We start from the raw sequence: 19221 nt of genomic DNA, 5'->3' as shown, positions 1-19221 counted from the left end.
AGAAGCCAGTCCTTTCTCCCCCACCCCTGGCAATGACCTGCTGCGGTATAGGAAAACATCAGGGTCCTGGACACACCACTTCAACAATGTCTCCTTCCAGCTGCTGCAAAAAATTAACTTTGTCCTGGCCAAAATCAGAACAAGAGGAAAGAGTAGATGTACTGATGACTGTTTGTGAAGAAGAATGTGCATAGTACAAGCACCAGTGGTGCAAATTTTGTCATAAAACCTCACCAGTTCTTCTGAACTCCAATTTGAAAAGGTTTTATTGAATGTTAAGATTTTTGCTGAAACTATAAATGCTAATAATTACATAATTATTAATGGAATGACCACTGGTTATGAGTATTAACCAACTAAGTAGTTCTGAATTTAAATTGTTTTCTAATTGCATATTATTATCAGTTGCTTTATGACAACATGACAAAGTACTCAAGTACCACAGTTCAGAGCTATGTGTAAAGGGGAGTTTTATTTACATGAAAATAAGCCATTTATGAACAAAAACAATGAAAATATATTTTTACAGTTGAAATATACTGAGATTACTTATTTTAATTGAATTTTTTCAATACTGCCTTCAGTATTTCCTACAGATAAGTCATTCCTAAAAATAGTAAAAATATCATGCTTTTATTCAGGCTTGCTTTCCTGAGCAGGCTAAAGGATAAGTTTTCAAATTGCTTTTAAAAAACATAGGTGTCTTAAGTGAATATTTCAGAGCCGTCAGAATAGGTTTTGAACTTGATTCCCAAACTGACCTCAGTCCAACAGTAACATTTGTGATAGACAGTTTTTCAACCTCTTTCATAATTAATATTAATATAAAAACCTCCTGAACTTCAGAATCACTCAAATGACTGAGACGAGTTTCTACGTTTTATATCAAAGAAGGTGCATTATAGCCAGGGAAATGTTCTGTCATTATTATATATTTTTAGAGGACAATTATAAGTGTGAAGAGCATACAGGTCTTTCATTGGCATCTCATATAATTATTACAGGCATTAATTTCATGCCTTACATGCAACACATACAATGTCTGAACACATGGGAAATCTCATGAGGTCAAAAATCTGCAGTGTTACTGGTTGTTCACAAGTTTGATCTATCATTTAAAATCTGTGAAAAATCTTTTGTCAGCTAATTAGCATTCAGTATCTGGTTTAAATCAGTGAACAGCCAAGAAGTAATTGGATTTAAATGGATTTAAAATAGATGTTGACAATTAGAAAATACTTCTAAATTACAAACTATCGTGATAGAGCTCAGTCCCATGAATTATGGCCAAATCTACAAAAATCCATAGGGAATGTGCTGATTGTGTTGGTCGTTGAATAGAAACATCAAGAAATTCCACTTCCAATTAAGTAGTTTATTTGTAGTAGCTTTTTTTATTGTGGTACTGCTGACCTGATGCAAATAAGACGTTTTCATGGCCCATTTGAAAGATGTAAGAATTTTCGTTCTGAAACTCAATTGCCATTTTATCTGCACTGTGGCTTGCCAGTATTTCTTACTCTTAGTCACTGTGTGCTGCTTCCTTGTAAAATAGTTAAGAGAAAAAAGATAACATTTACCAAAGTCATTGTACATTCTGCAGGTTTCTTGCTTCTCCCAGCACAACTAACTTGTGTACATCCAGGTGTCTAAGTCACCACTTCCTTCTTGGTCTCTGTCTAGTATGCTCCTACACAACCAGTTTCATGGTTATTCCACTTACAAATCACATTTCTCATCGTAGTACTAAATACCTGTTGTTCTTTTTCTATGAATCCATCTTGGTTCTTGGCTGACTTCACAACACAACTATCAGGTCTGCCTATCTAAGGCTTTCCTTTCAGCCCACTTTTCTTAAACATCCCAGACTTAGAAAAAGATTTCTTTCTGACTTCTCCAGACAGGTTGGAGATTATTTTCCTATGTGATTTTAGCTTGTGAACATACAAGTCAGTAATATGGAAAGTTGATTCTCCCAGAAGAAACAGTCCAACGGGATCAGTTCTGAAAGAATTTCCACTGCAATTATGTAATAGTAGGACACTAAATGTCTTAAAAATAATGAAAAATTATGTAAGGGAGAAAAACTTAATCCTTCTCAAGGCATTCAGTTGTCTAGGCAAGCACTGCCTATTTACTATGACCAAAGCAATTTTTGGCAGTATTAATAATGCTCAGAAACAACAGAACTGTTTTCTGTCAGGAAAAAATAATCCATGCAGGGAACAATGCTGTGCTGGGAGATGTCCCCTGTGGAATTTCTGAAGGGCTGGAAACAATCACAAAACTCATAGGCTTTTTGCTGAAATGCATAATGGATTTTGACCTCACCTCATTGAACAGCAGTACATAATACATTATATATAAAACACTCAACTCCCTAAGTAAACATTTTACAACAGGGTAAAAATGGAACAGAGAAGAACAGGAATCAGAAAAATCCTATCTTGTTGTTAAATTACATGCTTTGGAAATCATTCTGGGAGAAATGTCTACAACATATAGGCATACATGTATGAGAAAGTCATCACAGGCTCTCTTTCTTCTCTTTTGATGGAGAGAAGTTAAGCAGTCCATTCGCTATCTAAAATTCACATCTAACATGAGTCAGGTAACTAATTCCCAGCAGGGAGACCTATCTCCATTGACCATAAAGGGAGTCCAGGTTGACTGGCTCAGATATTCAGGGCTAAATTGTTCATATCTAACGTTGTGAGATGAATTCCAACCTCAGAGACCACTGTAATGAGGCTGCATAAGACCGTGAAAATGTTACAGTTTATTAACTCTTTAGCAAATCATCTCTACTAAAAAATTTACCTTGCAGGCGTAGGGAGCAGCAGCACAAGGAACAGGCAAAGCAGTCTGCCTAGTGAAGGGGGCGTAGAAGAGATGCAAACAAATTCACGTGTGACTACTCACCCCACAGAAACCAGCAGCAGCCCAACCACTCACCCATGTCCAGCAGGACTAGGAGGGATCCCTTCTTCCCTTTCCTTCTTCCCCACCGCGCCCTGCACATGGCAGGAGGCTGTACAGGATAACCTCAGAGTCCTAGCCATGCCTATCCTGCCTACTGCAAATGTTAACCATGTCCCAGCCAGAACAAGGACATAGTTGTACTACTCATGGGCAAGAACTGCACAGTTTATTTCTCAAAGTTTGTCTCTGGTTATTACCAGATAAGAGTTACTGCATCCTGTTCTGTAAGTTGTGTGTTGAGAAGAAATCTGTGTGGAAGTGAAGGTTTGTCTAATCATCTTATGGAACCCATTGTATGTATAAATGTCCCAATATCTTATGGCAGCACATGGTAACAGAGATTTCAAATAAGGGGCAACCTCTGTATGGTTTACTATACAATAATTAGGTAGAAAACAGAAAAGACATAGTATTAACTTATATTTAAACAGCATTCTATAATGAGTACTATGTGCTTGAGTAATACACAGAACTAAAATACATAATCTGATATTTTTAAACATAGTTCATCTGTTAAATATTAAGAAACATCTTGTAAATCTTATAAATGTTTTGTGCTAAGATTAAGCCAATTTATTTCAGAACCTATAATTCCTCAGTAATAAATTGCTATACTGTTTTCAGCAATGAAAATATTTATATACACAGTCTGTGAGCAACTGAGACTGATAAAATATTTTACCATAATGTCTGTAAGCAAAATTACATTATGAACTACCAATTATTTGGTCTCATTTTTGAATATAAATAAACAAGAAATTAATTTCTTTTGGTGGAAGTGCAGAAATAAGATGACTCCTGCATATATGGGGCTAATGGATAGGCTTCTGTTCAGTTGTAAACTTATATGGCATTCTCTGTCTTGCTAGGAAGCTAAAGGAACAAAAGATGACATCTTTCTAAAGATAAGGGTTAGAACTGAGAGCCACAAGCATGTTACAGACACAGGATGACTCTGCAGGAAACTTGAACAGAGGCAGGGGTGTCTTTTGATCATGTTTTGAAAGCTGTGTGAGCAGAGCATGGTGATCTCATTGATAGGAGGAAATTCAGAATTGAGAGTAGACCTTGTGTGAAACCTTTCTGAAGGCACTCTCATTTGGGAGCATTATATTATAGGAAAGTGGACCAGTTTTTGGATGTAAGATGCCTGTGGGCATACCTGGCTCATGGGAAGGGCTTGACTTTGCAATACCTATTTTGTTTCTGACATCCATGATTGGGTTAGAGTTTTTTTGCTTTTTTCGCTCGGTGTAAATGAGACACATGTTGCCCACTGTTGTTCTTGATAAGCAGCTTCAGCTGCTGAGTTTTCATTCTTTTGGCCAAAATTGTAAGCTTTAATGAATGGTTTGAATTGTTGGTGGTCTCTGTGCTGTAAATGTGGAAGTTAGTGAATATTCTCATGTTTTAAGGAAATGCAACCTTGTAAGATTCCTTTAAATTCAAACAATGCTTCTTAAGAACTATAGTATAAAGTGAAACAATGCTTCTTTAAGAACTACAGTATAAAGTGAAGTCCTTTAAACCCAGTAGGCAGTGTTTTTAATGTTGATATATCTTTAAATATGAATATCTGATTAATTGAGAAATCATTATTTCCTGTACATCATAAAGAATAATTTAATTTCTTTTCATACATACTCTGAAGCCTAATATGTATTGGCATTCCAACTGATACATACTTGTGAGCTGTAGATTATTATATGATCCCATGAAATATTTTATGATGGGAGAATTAGAATATTATGACAAATGGGAGGAAAGTTTTGCCATTCTTTATAGGATGAAATAAATTTAAGCCTCCTGAAAACAGCAGTTAATGTAGTTCATATATTAAAACACCACGTTGAGTGTATCAAAAACTAAGATGTAAGTTGAAAAGAGCAGAATAAAAATGCTTTCCAGGTAGAACTTCATGAAGTTTCTAGTTCCTAGCTATTACAATTATATCTTTATATTTTCTTTGGAGTTTTATATAAATATTGTCGCTTAAATTAAGCAACTGAGCAGCTCCCTTTCTTTTTATTTGTTTACATAGCAGATGGTACGTGAACAATACATGACAACAACACCAGGCACGAGCCTAGAGAGGCCGAAGAATGAATACATCTACAAAATTGGAATTTATGGCTGGAGAAAGCGTTGTCTCTACCTGTTTGTTCTCCTCCTGCTTATCATCCTAGTTGTGAATTTTTCTTTGACAATTTGGATTCTTAAAGTGATGTGGTTTTCCCCAGTAAGTGTCCTCTTTAATTTTCCATTCTTGACTTCTCTTTCCTGCCTCACCCCTTCACTTATTTTGTATGTAAACCAGCTTCTCTGTAGGTAGTGGATGGTTCTTTTTTCTTTCTTCTCAACTGTGATTTGTACTTTGAAAGTATGTTAGAAAAAATCTATCTTTGAATGTACTTCCTCATATATAATTTCTGTATTAGTAATAATTTTTGAAATATTGAGGTTGTTGATGCTTTAGATTGCAGTGAATTCTAACCATTCTATGAGAATGTATTTTGCTGTTGTCTCATAATCTCTATTTAGTTAGTTTATAGATGTGTTTGCTGTAATTTTATCTCATACAGAATTCCTTAGTTAAAATATTGCTGACAGCTGCTGTGGTTTTTTAGCTCATTTCTCCTATTTATCAGCATCTAAAATTTAACAATTTATTTGCCCAATTAATTACAGCTTGGAGGCAGTTATCACTACTTCATGCTTGAGGCCAAGCAGCTATATAATTCAGAAATAAATTTAATAACTTTCCATTGTCATATATATTTTAATATTTATAATGGAATTTTGCATGTAGTAGATTAAAGGGTAAGTTTCAGAAGTCTGCAAGATACGACTTTAGTCAGGATGTAATAAAATGCATCAGTGAATATTGAAGCTAAGCTAATTTGCTCCTAACATGCAGTTGTGATACACAGATGATTTGAATAGACTTGTTACAAGAAAAACCATAATAATAAATTTCTACAGCTCTGCCCTGACTACTGAAGAAAGTTTCTGTTATCGTTGTTATTGCACCTCTGTCACTAAGGGAAGACCACTTTATCTTAATATAAATATTTCTATGCTCACTAAAAAGAAAGTATGTTAATTTTCAGTCCTACTTACTAATACAGTTTTTAGTGTTTGAATTCCTGTGAAGGGTATTCCCCTACATGAATTCTTTACAGCGCTGTTACTGCCATACAGATTAGAGTGCAAAACATCTTCGATCACATATAATTTTTCTCTTATGCAGCTCACATGGAAGATATGCTTTTGGTGCCTACCTGTCATAAATCACAGAGAACATGAAAAACTTATAATTGTTTTCTGTGTGGCTCAGGGTTCTATTTTTACAGAGTTTTAAAAAATATTTTTTGTTGATTTGATTTCTACATATGAGCCTGGGTATTTCTTCTCTGATACCAGTAAGGATTTTAAAAAATTAGAAAGTCTGCTTATAGGAATGCCCATCTCCTTGTAGTTCCTGTGGGGAAGATACCAAATGCCTTGATCTGCTGAGGGACAGTGTCCTTATGCTTTTGCAACAAGAGCAGTGGAGTAACAGCTGTAGCAGTGCAGGTTTACATCCTTCCACAGAGTGAAAGGGCTGTGAATGCCACAATTACAAGGAATTTCCTGATTCTGTGTTAGAGAATCTGTATGCCTGACGTGCCCAATTGGATAGTGACTTAACTGTAATGCCTTCATTAATTTGGGATAGTTTTAGGGAAATATCAACTGTAAATACATTTGTGCAAAGTGCACAGGTATGTCACAATCCTCAGCAAAAGTGAATGTGATGTTGTTATGAGGAGAGAACTGCTTTTACTGGGTGTTGTTTTAAGAGACTACGTCTCTCAAGACAAGAAGTAACTCTGAGGATACCAGAAATCTCACCCAGAGAATCACAGAGAAGCACTGCTAGCCACTGAGTCTAAGAAGGATGTTTAGTGCACGTTCAAAGTCTGGAAGTATATAATTGAAGCATTACAGTTCTTTCCTGTGTGAAAGGAAACCCCAATTATGAAGAATTAGTGTAATAGTTATAAGAAGTTACCAATACTATCATAAAACCCTTTTCATGATGGAATTAAGCATTTATTTCTCCAAGTATTTTGTTGCTGTTTGAAAAGAGAAGTATCAGTATAGTGTCAGAATTAGATTTTTATGATTCGTGAGTTCCAAGCTTGACAAGTATTTGCTGTTTAGGAAATGAGTTGATTGATGTATATCACACTTATCCAATTAAGAATTCCCATGACTGGGAAGAGTTTAAAAGTAACTGTGAAATATTATCCTATATAAAATCATCAGTTATTTAGCAAATATTAATCTGTCAACTGTGATTACACATTTATTAAATGTATTCTAGGTATACTGTGTAGTATACCTAGAATACATTTAGAGGTTATAGGACTATGTTTAATATTCATAATAGATATTGTATTTATACAAGAAACAAGTTGTATTGTCACTAAGGCTGATAAACGTACTTAGAAAAAATGTTGCCAACATTTTAAAATATATTTTTATAGTAGAGTCCTGAAGAGAGTGTATGCTGAAGGAAAAATTCAAGCATAATATGACTGCAGTATATAATTTTATAAGGAAAACAGATTTTCAATAATAGAGGTGTTGGTACTTTAGTGAATGATTTACTTGATTCTATAGCACAGCCCTTTCATAAGCCCTCTCAGAGCTGACAAACTGGTTATTTAGACATCAAAGTTTCTTTAGTTGTATAAAAAGTGTTCTCTTTTTCTATAAAGCATCCTTGACTCTTTTATTAAGTAATAACTTCCAGTATACAAAAATCACATGCTATGTTTATTCAGAGATCCAGATTAAAATAATAATGAAATTATGAACAGAGCTTGAAGCATTGAATTAATTCATGCAGAGATGTCCTGCCTTAACCCCCATAAAACCAGACAGTGTGATAAATACTAGCAAAGAAGCTAAGCTGATAAAGGAGAACATGAACCAGACATAGATATGCTGCAAGATGAATAGAGTTTGATCTCCTTTTACGTATTTGGAATGATGAAAGGCAGAAACTTTTCTAAGCTCTATTGTTTGAGAGGCCTTTGGCATCAAATGTAGATGACTAAATGGAACAGAATTTCATTGTTTCATTTCATTTCACTTTCATTTCATTTCATAAAAGCTAGACTAAAAGAGAACAACCTGAACAGAGAATATATCCCTTTTCTCATGCTGCCCAATTAAAAAACATATGGGCATCTCCAAATTGTGCACATTAATTCAAAGGTATCAGCTGTGCCTCATTCTTTTTTTTTTCCTTTTCTCTCTTGCAGTTCAGAGGGACAGGGTCTCGAGTTTTTTTGTGGGAATAAGCAAAGAAACCTGTGAATTCATTATATTCAGCTGTTTCAGAGAAGACATTCAAATAATTATGCCTTGAGTTTGGTGAATATGGTGAAATAGAGTAATTTTTAAAATACCATTATTTTTGCATGAAAATCAGTTTGAAAAAGGGTTGGGTTTTTTCCCTGGGACAACATATCACATTTCACATGTAATGGAAATTTCAGATTCTGTTTTTAACATAATGAGGCTTTCTGAGCACTAAAGGGGACTGCTAGTTTTAAGAGTTTAGAAAACTAAGAATCTTAAGGGGTGTAAGGCTGCAAAGATGTCAGAAGTCCTGTGGACAATTCTGAAGGATCCATTAGGTCTGAAAGAGAGGATCTTCCATGTCTCTGATATCTGCTGTAAGACAAGTGTGGCAGGATGGAAGCAGTGAAGATTCTAGAGGGTATCAGCAACAACTTCTGAAGAGGACAATTAAAGGTGGCACGCAGCTGGATCTGCTACTCACAGGATCCCATGGGAGCCAGATCTGAAGGGTAAAGTTACCCAGAAAAGCTTGATCAAGTTTAAGGACTCTATCCTCCAAATGTAGGATGAATCAGTCCTGATAGTTAGGTAAATTTCCTGGCTTAGCTGGGCAGGTTACTTGTGATGGAGCTTCAGTGAAAAAGTAGTATAGAAGAGCTGGAAGTAGATAAAGGCTACAAAGAAGAAATTTCTAAACAATGTCTGGGCCAGGAAATGTGTCAGGCTTTCTGTGTCAGAAACACCAAAGCTCAGCTTCAGTTAACAATTACAAAGGGCAAATGGCAACAAGATGATGTGCATCCATTGGTGCAGAGAGAACTGATTCTCTTGCAGAGTCACCCTCTACAGTCTTTGAAAGATATTGGAGAATGGGGAGATCCTTGGTGGGCTGGAGGAATGCAAGTGTTGCACTTGTCTTTAGAAAAAGGGGCCATGGGTTTACCAAGAGTGAATGATGCCTGACCAATCTGATTGCCATTTTATGATAAAATGTCTGGAATTATAGATGATGGGAGGACACAAAATATCATTTACCTTGACTTCAGCAAGGCTTCTGACTTTCTCCCACAATATTCCTTACCCTAGTTAGGGTGTTACAACCATGAGGAGTGGACAAACAGATAAGTATAAAGAGTAAACTGCCTGGGTAGTTGGGCTCTGAAGGTACATGCTAATGTGTCGTGGTCTGTATGGAGGGCAGCAATAAGCATTGTAGTTGTCTTGTCCTGGCTCTTCTCCTTTGCAAAAACTTAATCAATGACTTGGAGGAGGTGGCAGAATGCTTGCTCACTGAATTAGCAGGTTATGTCAGTGTGGGGGTACCATTCAAAACTTCCAAGGCTCAGGCTGGAGGTCACACTAGCTCCAGGCCAGGATTGTCATGCTAGGTCTCTTGAACTCAGGTGTGAAAAATGTGCCTGATCAGGTGATTACCATTCCTGATGCTCTAGCAAATCATTATCAGAAACCCCTCATTAATTCAGTTATTGTATTATTTAGGTTTTGCCACATTATTATAACACCAGGAACAGTTGTATGCCAAAGATTGTTTCTGAATTTTTTTGGCCTCTGATGGAGACACCCATGTTTTCCATGGATTTTAGTGGATACCCCAGCTATCATGGTCTCCTGGAATACGAAAGGAAATTGTGTTGTATTTCATTTTGATAAGGATAGATAGTAATGCAACTGCAGTGTTTACCAGGATAACTAGTTGCCTTTCTTCTGTGTGGAGTTTTTTTTTTCCCCTGACAAAAATTTTAAGCACAGAGTAAGAGAAGTAGACAGGTCTTTATAGCTTTAGATACACTGCTAATCAAACATAGTTCAAATCTGCACTCAATCTCAAGTTCTCCTGCCATCTATATCAAACCTTACTTGAGTTTAAGTCTAACAAGAAGAAATTCAAGTCATAATACTAAGCCTTAGAATAACCCCCAGGTCACCTTATCATGACAGGGAGTGACTTGGTCTGTAGAGGGCCAAGTCAATCAATGTCCAATGTCCAGTCCAACAATGCATATCCTAAGCATGGTTCTTCCTAAGAACAGGATAAATGTTTGGCCTGCTCTTGTACCTGCACCTCAGCTGGACATAGAGACAGAGGAAATGAGAACTGGGAGCGTTTCTGCACATTTAAGATAGATTGTGGGCTTTTACTTTCTCCATTATACGCTTAAATTTCTGGCACTGGAATAAATAGGGAAATTGCCGCAGTTGTACAAAAACATACAGGGTTTTCTAGATATTGAGAGGTGTTTTCTTCCTTTGGCCTACTTCTAATTAGAGAGTACTCTATCCATGCAGGCATTCCCAGAAACTTTTATCACAGACATAGCACCCTTCTAAACTTCTGGGGTTCCCATTAAAAATGAATATAGGCAAAGCATTAAGAATTCTTTTTGTTCCTCTATTTTTAAAAGTTTTCTGTAAGGCAATAGTAATTTGTTGATAGTTCATTTAATAAGACATGTTGAAAACCAAACTGTATATAATCTTACTATATATATTAGTTGGTGGATGATGGTACTGCTCTAAATCTATAAATAGAATATGTACTTTGAAATAAAAATGTGATTTTTTAAATAAAATACTTGTGTAAACAACTATTCAAGCACTTGATAAACTCAAACACTGAAGATGGAAGGAATTATTTAAGGAAATATAGAAATGTGAAACTAGGAATGTAATGAATTAAGAAAGCAAAATTTTAACTGACACTTTCTGACAGTGAGACTTGATAGACTGTGTAATAGCATACCTTATTAAATTGGAGATGCTCAACCATTTGGAGCACCTAAAACCAGAGCAGACAGCAATGAAAAGGTACAGTAAAGAACACTTAGAGCAAGAGATCTCCTTCACCATAGACATACATTAGTGTACTTGTACAGCCTTTCCATGCATTTTGTGAGTAACAGTGGGTCCTCCATGGAATTAGTTGTCATTTTGAGAATGTTGCATTACCTTAATACTTAAATAAAATAAATTATTGAATATTTCATAAATTTTCATCCAAATTTTCATGTCAGAATATGAACATGCCAGAGTTTCTATTCTGAATAATCCTTAACAGCTGTATTTTGCAACCTTTCTAAATACTTTATGCAGAGAGTAATAATTGAGTAGAAAGAAACTGAGATACTTACTGCAGAAAGCTGTTGCCAAAGAAAGACTTTTCAGTAGTGATACATATTTTCATTTAAATATATTTTCTTAAAGCATTTGATTATTCTGAATTATATTATGAATCAAATAATGTGTAAAAGGGTGTTGAGGAACACTTAAGTGTACATTTGGAATAATTTATAATATTAATAAAGAGTTATAAAAATCTGAGTACAGTGAGATTAGAGTGTACATGCAAGTTTAAGACTGGATTTAAGAAAACCCTTTTGAGAGCCTTTGCAAACCAAAGGAAAATATTTAATTCCATTTCTTAAGCTAAGTTGCATAATTACAAATGTTAATATAATAAAATTAATTACCCAACTTATAAAAAGCTAATTCCTGAATAAAGACATGTAGCAGTGGGAGTAGAAGTCTATTTCTTCGTAGTCAGTTTTTCTAACACAGCAGATGTAATGGCATTTTTTAATATCTGTGCGGTACAGAACCAAAGACAGAATATGGTCCTTGCTGAACAAGGAAATGAAGCTAAAACTGAATCTGTTTTGAGAATATATTCTTTCCTCTTGAGTAACACCTGTTTTAATTAATACTTTAAGTAAGGAAGTCTGTTATTCTGTATATCAGGACAAAGATAAAAGAGGACCTGAAAATATCTTGAAAATACGCATCTTAAGTATGAATCCTATTTTATGAAAGAAATGTTATAAAAATAAGCAAACATCAGTGGTTTGATAATTTGCATAATTCATAGCTGTTTTCTTACAAATCTGTTGAATTCAAAGTGGTCATCTACTTTTCTAAATCTCAAAATATTATCTACCCACTTTTCACTCTTGTCCATAAATGCTGTTTTGGTTTGTATCCAGCCCTAAACCAGGTGAGACTAACTTCTATACCAGGAGTGCTTGCTGTTGTCAAGGGCTCTGATTTGACTAATGCTTTGACTGAAATTACTCCACTGTCATCTAAGCAGATAAGTCAGATAACCTCTGTATGAGCCCAGCAAATAGAGTCCTTGCAACTGAAAATGAGATGAGGCATCAGTAATGTTATTATACCAAGCACGTACTGAGCTCCAAAATTGATATTGTAAGTCAAACAGAGAGTTTCATCAGATTCATTACCAGTCCTGTTTTGCTGATTGCTCTTTAACAATCTCTACCCACAGTCCTATTATCTCAATGAAACAGTACGCTCTTGTTTGCAAAGCAAGTTCTCTAAATAGTAATTGCTGCAAGAAGTGCTGCAGTGCAAGCTGGATCTGTAAAGCCATTAATTTAACTAGCTTTGGGGCACAACAAGTGGTGTCTTGGTCTGAACTTGGCAAGATCTTTCCCTGATCTGACCTGGAAGGAGGATGTAAGGATCCTACAAGAAAGAAAAGGATTTAAAGGGGTGGAAATGCTGTATCCTTTCTACTCTGAAGTTAATATCATTACTGGTTTCATTCAGCCACTACAGTGTATGTGGACTTTTAATATATGGAAAAGTTGAATATTCAGGGAGCAGATACTGCAAATCAAACATGTTTTTAACTCCTGAGACAGAAGCTACTTTATTTGAATTGAATATGTGTTCAAACTAATGTTGGAATCAACTTTGAGAATTTTTTGGTTTGACTATGCTAGCATATGAGTCAGCCTCTTTCCAGTATTTGATCTCTCCCCAAAAGGAGAAAATACACATCTTGCCTTGCAACTCTTAGCTGATACCCAGAACAGAAGTTCAGTTTCTCTAATGCAAAGGAGCTTGAGGACTGCATTTGAGTCTATTGCTGAGAAGGTGCAGAAACAATGAGGATATGATGTGATATGGTATGACATATGATATGGAGAATGGTTGACCAAATTCATGAGCCAGTGTGTATCAGGTTCAGTGTTGGTAGGAAAATAAAAACTAGTTATTCATCAAATTTATAGTTATTCATCAAAAAACTATAGTTATTCATCAAATACTAATTTTTAAACTGAATGAATGTTCCCCATGCCTCATGCTCATTTCTAAGGGCCACATGCCTACAGCAGCAGACTACATTGTCATATTCCTGGGAGATAAATCCCAGATAAATCACCTGATGCTCTTTTGCTTCCATATGCTATAGGCAGCATGAGACTCAGCTACCTGAAAGCAACTCACTGTGCGTGCAAGAGCCCTAGAGCTGCATCTGCTTGTTTTCCACTCCTGATAGTCTGGAGTCTGTGTTTAGAATCTAACAGAATGATAACACATCCAAGATGGTCCTCCCATCCAGATGTTCCACAACACAGTGCATCTTACCTATAATTCTGCAATGGTGGCTATTCATTTCAGCTGGTTTGGAGTATCCCTATGTAGATAATTCACTGAAAAGCTAGGTGTCAAATGTTTTTTAGACTAGGACTTCTCAATCAAGTAATCATTTGATGAGCTTTTATGAGGATTCAGAGATTGAATTTTTGTGGTAGAAGGCTTTGTCTCTTTCTCCAAGCACTTACCTGCTTGGGAGCATTTTCAAATTATGGAAAAATGTTTCTACTATAGAAAGACATCCTGTTGCTGCAGTTAGAATAAGTCAAGCAGTTCTGAAGTGAAAACTGGTCACACCTGTGTGAGCACTAATGCTAAGTTGCGTCTTTGGTACACAAGAGTTTGGCAGCTGCCAGCAGTTTCCATGCTAGTCAACTCCTTGCAGCAGTAAAACCTGATTGCTGTCTGCAGAGATGCCATTTCATCCTTCCCTGCTGTACAGCTGCGTCCCTGCCTCACTGAGGGCTTTGAGTAATTACAAAATGTGAGTCTCAGCTATATCTGTATGTACAACAGTGTGTTACAGCTCAGGGCCAGCAAACTCAAGCAGTGACAGTCACCAGCATCAGGATAACCAGATAACCAGACTTGCCATACATTTCCTGTCTTTATGGAGCACCTTTTTTCTCCCCCACCCTAAGCAATAGCTTGTTGTACAACTGCATCAAAGTCCACATCTAACTAATAGATATTGGGTCGCTTTCCTCAAATCAGTAGAAATATATTCAAATATTCAGTTATTTGAATAGGAACAGAATCAAATCCTTGAAACAGAAAGCATCACATTTGTTCATCACTGAGGAAGCCACAATACTCAGGAAAAAGCAATTGGTAATGTAAGAAGCAGAGTGGTTGTTGAGAGAACATTATGTGTAAATATTATGCCCTGCCTTTTCATGGAGCTTAGCATTGGATCTCAGTGCATTGGGGTGGTTGTTTATTCTAAATCCCTTTATTTTATATTCTATGTAACTTCAATTTGCCAGTTATAAAAGGGACATAATAGAATTCTCCTATCTCGCTGTACTGCATAACTCAGTACTTTTACAATCTTACGATGCTCAAATATTGGAGTACTAAGAACATAATAATTGTTTGCAGTCACAAAGGTAATAGAAGTGAGGATCATTATATAAAATCCACAGTTTTATTATTTGCATGCATGTTACAAGGTTTATGTTAGTCCTCACAGATAGTAATTTATGCACATAACCCAAATCTAAATTTCCCTGGGTTTGCACTTCCCAAGTGGTCAATGAGAATGGATAATGAGGCTGTTAGGCAAATATGTGAGAATGTGAGCTTTGTGTCAATGCTTAAATTAAATATCTGATACAAGAAAATACGGCATACTGGAGGACATACTTAAACAAAGTAATCCTGAGGGATATAACTGGATTTACTGAAAAAATAGGAACTTCTAGATAAGTTGAAAGTGCTGAGTTTTGTCATGTGACATACTATTCTTTTTGTCAAAGACATTTATTTGTCTATATAGCATTTTCACATTGCTGGGAAACCTGAATCCATTAGAGTGTGCTGAGTAAATTGCCTAATTTTTTTCCACATAATTTTTTTACTCTCTACTAAAAATTTCTTCCTGCCAAAGGCAGGACAGAGATTGCCACCTAGGAGTTTGTTAATTTTCTCCAGTCTGTTTCAGAGCAAGAATTAATTGCTAGTTCTTCCTCTGCCTTCTTAAATTTCAGATTTGTCAATGTCATTTTTTGTACTTATTCTATAATATGCTACTTATTTAGTTCTTTTCATTTTTATTCCATAAAAATATAAAAACTCTGTTTAAACCTGATAGCTAACATAAACTACTTTCACCTGATGGGAAAAGATATGAGCTCGGAGCAAATCATCAGACCCTTAATTTGGTTAATAAAAGAGGAGATACTTGTTAGTGATATTTCTTCAGAATATCCTGATATATCACATCAGATTTTTCAAGTGTTTTCCTTAAAACCTAAGTGTCTTTATAATGTTGGAGTGCTGCAATTTAGAAAAAAACTGTCTATAGTCTTTGCTAGAAAAATATATTTTTAAATCAGTCAGTACTGGCTAGGAATTGTCATTATAAAAGCTCATCATAGGTATTTTAGTTTTGCCCTATGGGATGTATCACTATATACTGGGTACTTTTTAAAAGCTTGGCAGTGGTGTAGAATTTGGAAACTGTATCTGTTTTCACTGAGAAAAGTCAGTACATTAAATATTTCAAAACAGTAAAATATTTGACCCTGAAAAACAGATTCTGTAAATAGTTTTTCTAAAAGCCTATTTCCTGAAGCAAATCTTGCTGAGGAAGAATCGTAGTTGTGCTCTCCAGTGGAGTGAATGAACATTTCTTACCCTATGGAATTTAGGCAAAACTTGTTTCTCTCTTTGTCTCCTTTCAGGCCTGCTAAAAAAATAGCTATGATTTTTTATTGAAGGCTGGTTTGATATGTTACTTAGCATTACATATATACATATGTAATCTGATTATTCAGAACATATATTCGAAAGCAATTACCATCTCTTCAATTATAACTTTTCTCAGTGGCAAGCATAATTCATTAGATGAACAATTTATTGATGTGTAATCAGTGGCCTGTTACCTCTTCTGCTTACATGGAGAACCACCTGAAAACTGTTTAGAATGAAAATACTTTTTTGGGTTTATTGTTTTTTGTTTAGCCCTTCTATCTATTCCTTGTAGTTCGCAGCAGTTGTCTTGAAATACTTTTATGTGGCCTAGCTGGAAGACTGTTTTTTTGGGTTTGTTGGGGGTTTTTTTGGCAAGTTTTCTGTCACTCTTTATGTCAGGGAAACAGGCGAATCCTTTACAAATTAGCTAAATACCTGTGAAATACCTTGCAGCTGAAGCCTGCAAGTGCTCAGATGTACTTACTGAAGTAATTCCTCACTAATTTTTCACATTATCAATTCTATGATAATGATGAAAGGAAGTAAAAAGAAAGAAAGAAAGAAGATATCAGCTGGAAAGAATAATTGGGCTGAAAGCAAGAGGGACTGAGGAAGAAAGGATGAGAAAACTGAGAAGCAAGTGATAGAGAAAAAGGTATATGATAATGAGATATAGAGCCTTGACCTACAATTGAAGGAGAAAAAACTAAGCCAATGAATTAAAACTTAATTAAAAAGAAGTTATTGATGAAAATGAAAGCAAATAAAAATCCCTCTTTGTCTGTTCTGTAGGCTTATATTATTGATAGAATGAACCCTGAGATGTTAATATAAGTTTTTTTATGTGAGTACTCATATGTAAAAGTTTATTGTTCATTACATTTTTAGAAGGCAAGTACAGAAGCTGTTTCAGCACAGCCAATGCAAATGCACTTCTTTTTAATTGAATGACTATAAAACTGAATTTCCATGCCACACCCCTCCCCCCCCCAAAAAAACCCAACAAACCAAGTTTCATAACTTCATGAAACCTGCAATTTCTCACAGAAAATTACTCCTGGGAAAAAATAAGGTATTCTCAACATTTTAAATGTATTACTATTTGTATATTTATCAGTAGACTTTAGGCAGGCAGTTTTGAAAATGTTTAATTCATGAAAAGAACACAAAATAAATACAGCAACAATAGTAAATTGTGCATAATTCTCACATCTTCTCCTCAGACCGGAATGGGACACCTGCGTGTTACAAAAGAAGGCCTTCGACTGGAAGGGGAATCTGAATTCTTATTCCCTCTTTATGCCAAAGAAATCCATTCGAGAGTGGTAAGTGGGTAATCTTGCAAAAATGCTAAATAAAATGAATGCACTTCTGAATAATTGAACTTTCCATGGTTTCTGTCATGTAAGAAAAAAACCAAACATATATATATGTATGTTCATGTATATCTGTATACACACATATTTCTTCATGCTTTACAAGGTCAGTGTTATGATGCTTTGTCAGAATTAACATCTATCTCTTAGGCATGTGATAAGCAGCTCAAACAGGAATTATAATTGTTATCGTATGCAAGTAATGCTAAAACTTGAAGGTATAAGAAGGTTTTCATTATTTTTACTGAGATTATTTTTTAATATAGGCTTCCCTAGGAAGCTGCTTGTTCTGTTTATTCATCTGCTTCAGAATAGTTTCAATATCTCTAAAATTAATGGATCCCAGTGGAAAAGTTAAAATTTCTCTAAAATATATAGCTTTTTTCACTTCAAGGATGATGCCATGAGATGTCTGGCATGTTTATATATTTATGTATATAAAATTTACAAGTCTAAATGGAAAGACTTAGTATTTAATCTAGTTCACCTAGACAGAAAACTTTGTTGTTGTTATTACTAGTGAGGTAAAATAGGAATAACATACTTGATCAAATATTTATCCAAATTATTAACTTTAAAATGTCACTGAGAAAGGGAAAGGTGCAGAAGTTGTGGGTTTAGAAAAAGGAAGAGAGCATCTGATTTGGATTTTAATTATCCAAGGGGACTCTGAAACTTATTCCAGTGAATTTTTTGTAGGGAGATGTCTGCTTCTGGCCAATAAAATAAATATTTTCCAGAACTATTGTCCATAGCCCAACATCTCACAAAATACAGTTTTATGTTTCGTAAATATTACCATCAATGGGACATTTATTGAATAATGTACTCTTTAGTGACAATGAAAGCCAAATATGGCTCTTTCATATCTTCAAACATAATTGAGAAGAAATAGCCAGCCGTGTGAGTTTTCTGAACCTAGGAAAAAGGTTAGTGTGTATATATATTGCTATAGCAAGAGAAAATGTAAATAAATTTATCAGAATGAGGTTGTTAACATGCTTGGTTACTAAAATTTAAGCAATGCCAACATATTTTACTTATATTGAGCTTTTCCTTTTCTCTAAGTATTTCCAGTTTCAGGAACAACTCTTAATTAACACAGTAAAATTCCATTACTGTATCTGTAGCTTCTTATGCTGTATTCTTTTCTGCCTCACAGACAGTGAGAAAACTATTTATGTGCTTTGGTGAATTTCCCTTGAGGTTTTTTATCCAGTAAGACGTGTAACTTTTTAAGACCACCACAGCTAATGTTTAGGAACTCCCTCTAGTCCCAAGGATCGTTATACAGTGTTAAGCTACCATTTGTGCTCTCTTAATATTCCTTTCAGCTCTTAATACATTTAGTACAATATAATAAAAAGAGGTGTGGCAGCATCTAATATAAGCTTAGCTGTCCAATGATCCGTCATGATCATTAGTAGCATGCATTAATTAGATCCTTCAGGCTACTGCTTCTCTCTGCCTACTGATAATTCATCAGAGGTTTTTTGTTTGTATCCTTGCTTTTTTAAAATATTTGAGCTCTCTAAAGGCTTAATTGCCTGCAGCTTGGTCTCCTGAGTTGCCATTTATGTTTTTATTCTCATAACATTACTTATTTGTTAAGCTTTCTTTTTCTAAGTTTGTCTTGGAGAACTGGGCCCCTCTCAGCTTTCAAAGCAGCTTT

General features: G+C 35.3%; 1 protein-coding gene across 7 annotated transcripts in view; it reads left to right on the top strand.

The window, feature by feature from the left end:
• Positions 1 to 19221, top strand: part of SGCG (sarcoglycan gamma) — a 104891-nt gene that overhangs the window by 45861 nt on the left and 39809 nt on the right. For 4 of the 7 annotated variants that reach the window (XM_030955026.1, XM_030955035.1, XM_030955017.1 and 1 more), the window contains 2 exons: positions 5024 to 5221; positions 17397 to 17498. In XM_030955026.1, the coding sequence (XP_030810886.1) occupies positions 5027 to 5221; positions 17397 to 17498 (297 nt within the window). In that variant the 5' untranslated portion in view covers positions 5024 to 5026. The remainder of the gene's footprint in view (positions 1 to 5023; positions 5222 to 17396; positions 17499 to 19221) is intronic. The other 3 variants (XM_030955045.1, XM_030955054.1, XM_030955072.1) reach the window with 1 other exon arrangement.

This window comes from Camarhynchus parvulus, chromosome 1 (genome assembly GCF_901933205.1).
Source record: "Camarhynchus parvulus chromosome 1, STF_HiC, whole genome shotgun sequence".
NCBI lineage: Eukaryota > Metazoa > Chordata > Aves > Passeriformes > Thraupidae > Camarhynchus > Camarhynchus parvulus.
Note: the sequence above shows the minus strand (reverse complement) of the source record. Positions and strands in the feature narration are given on the sequence as shown.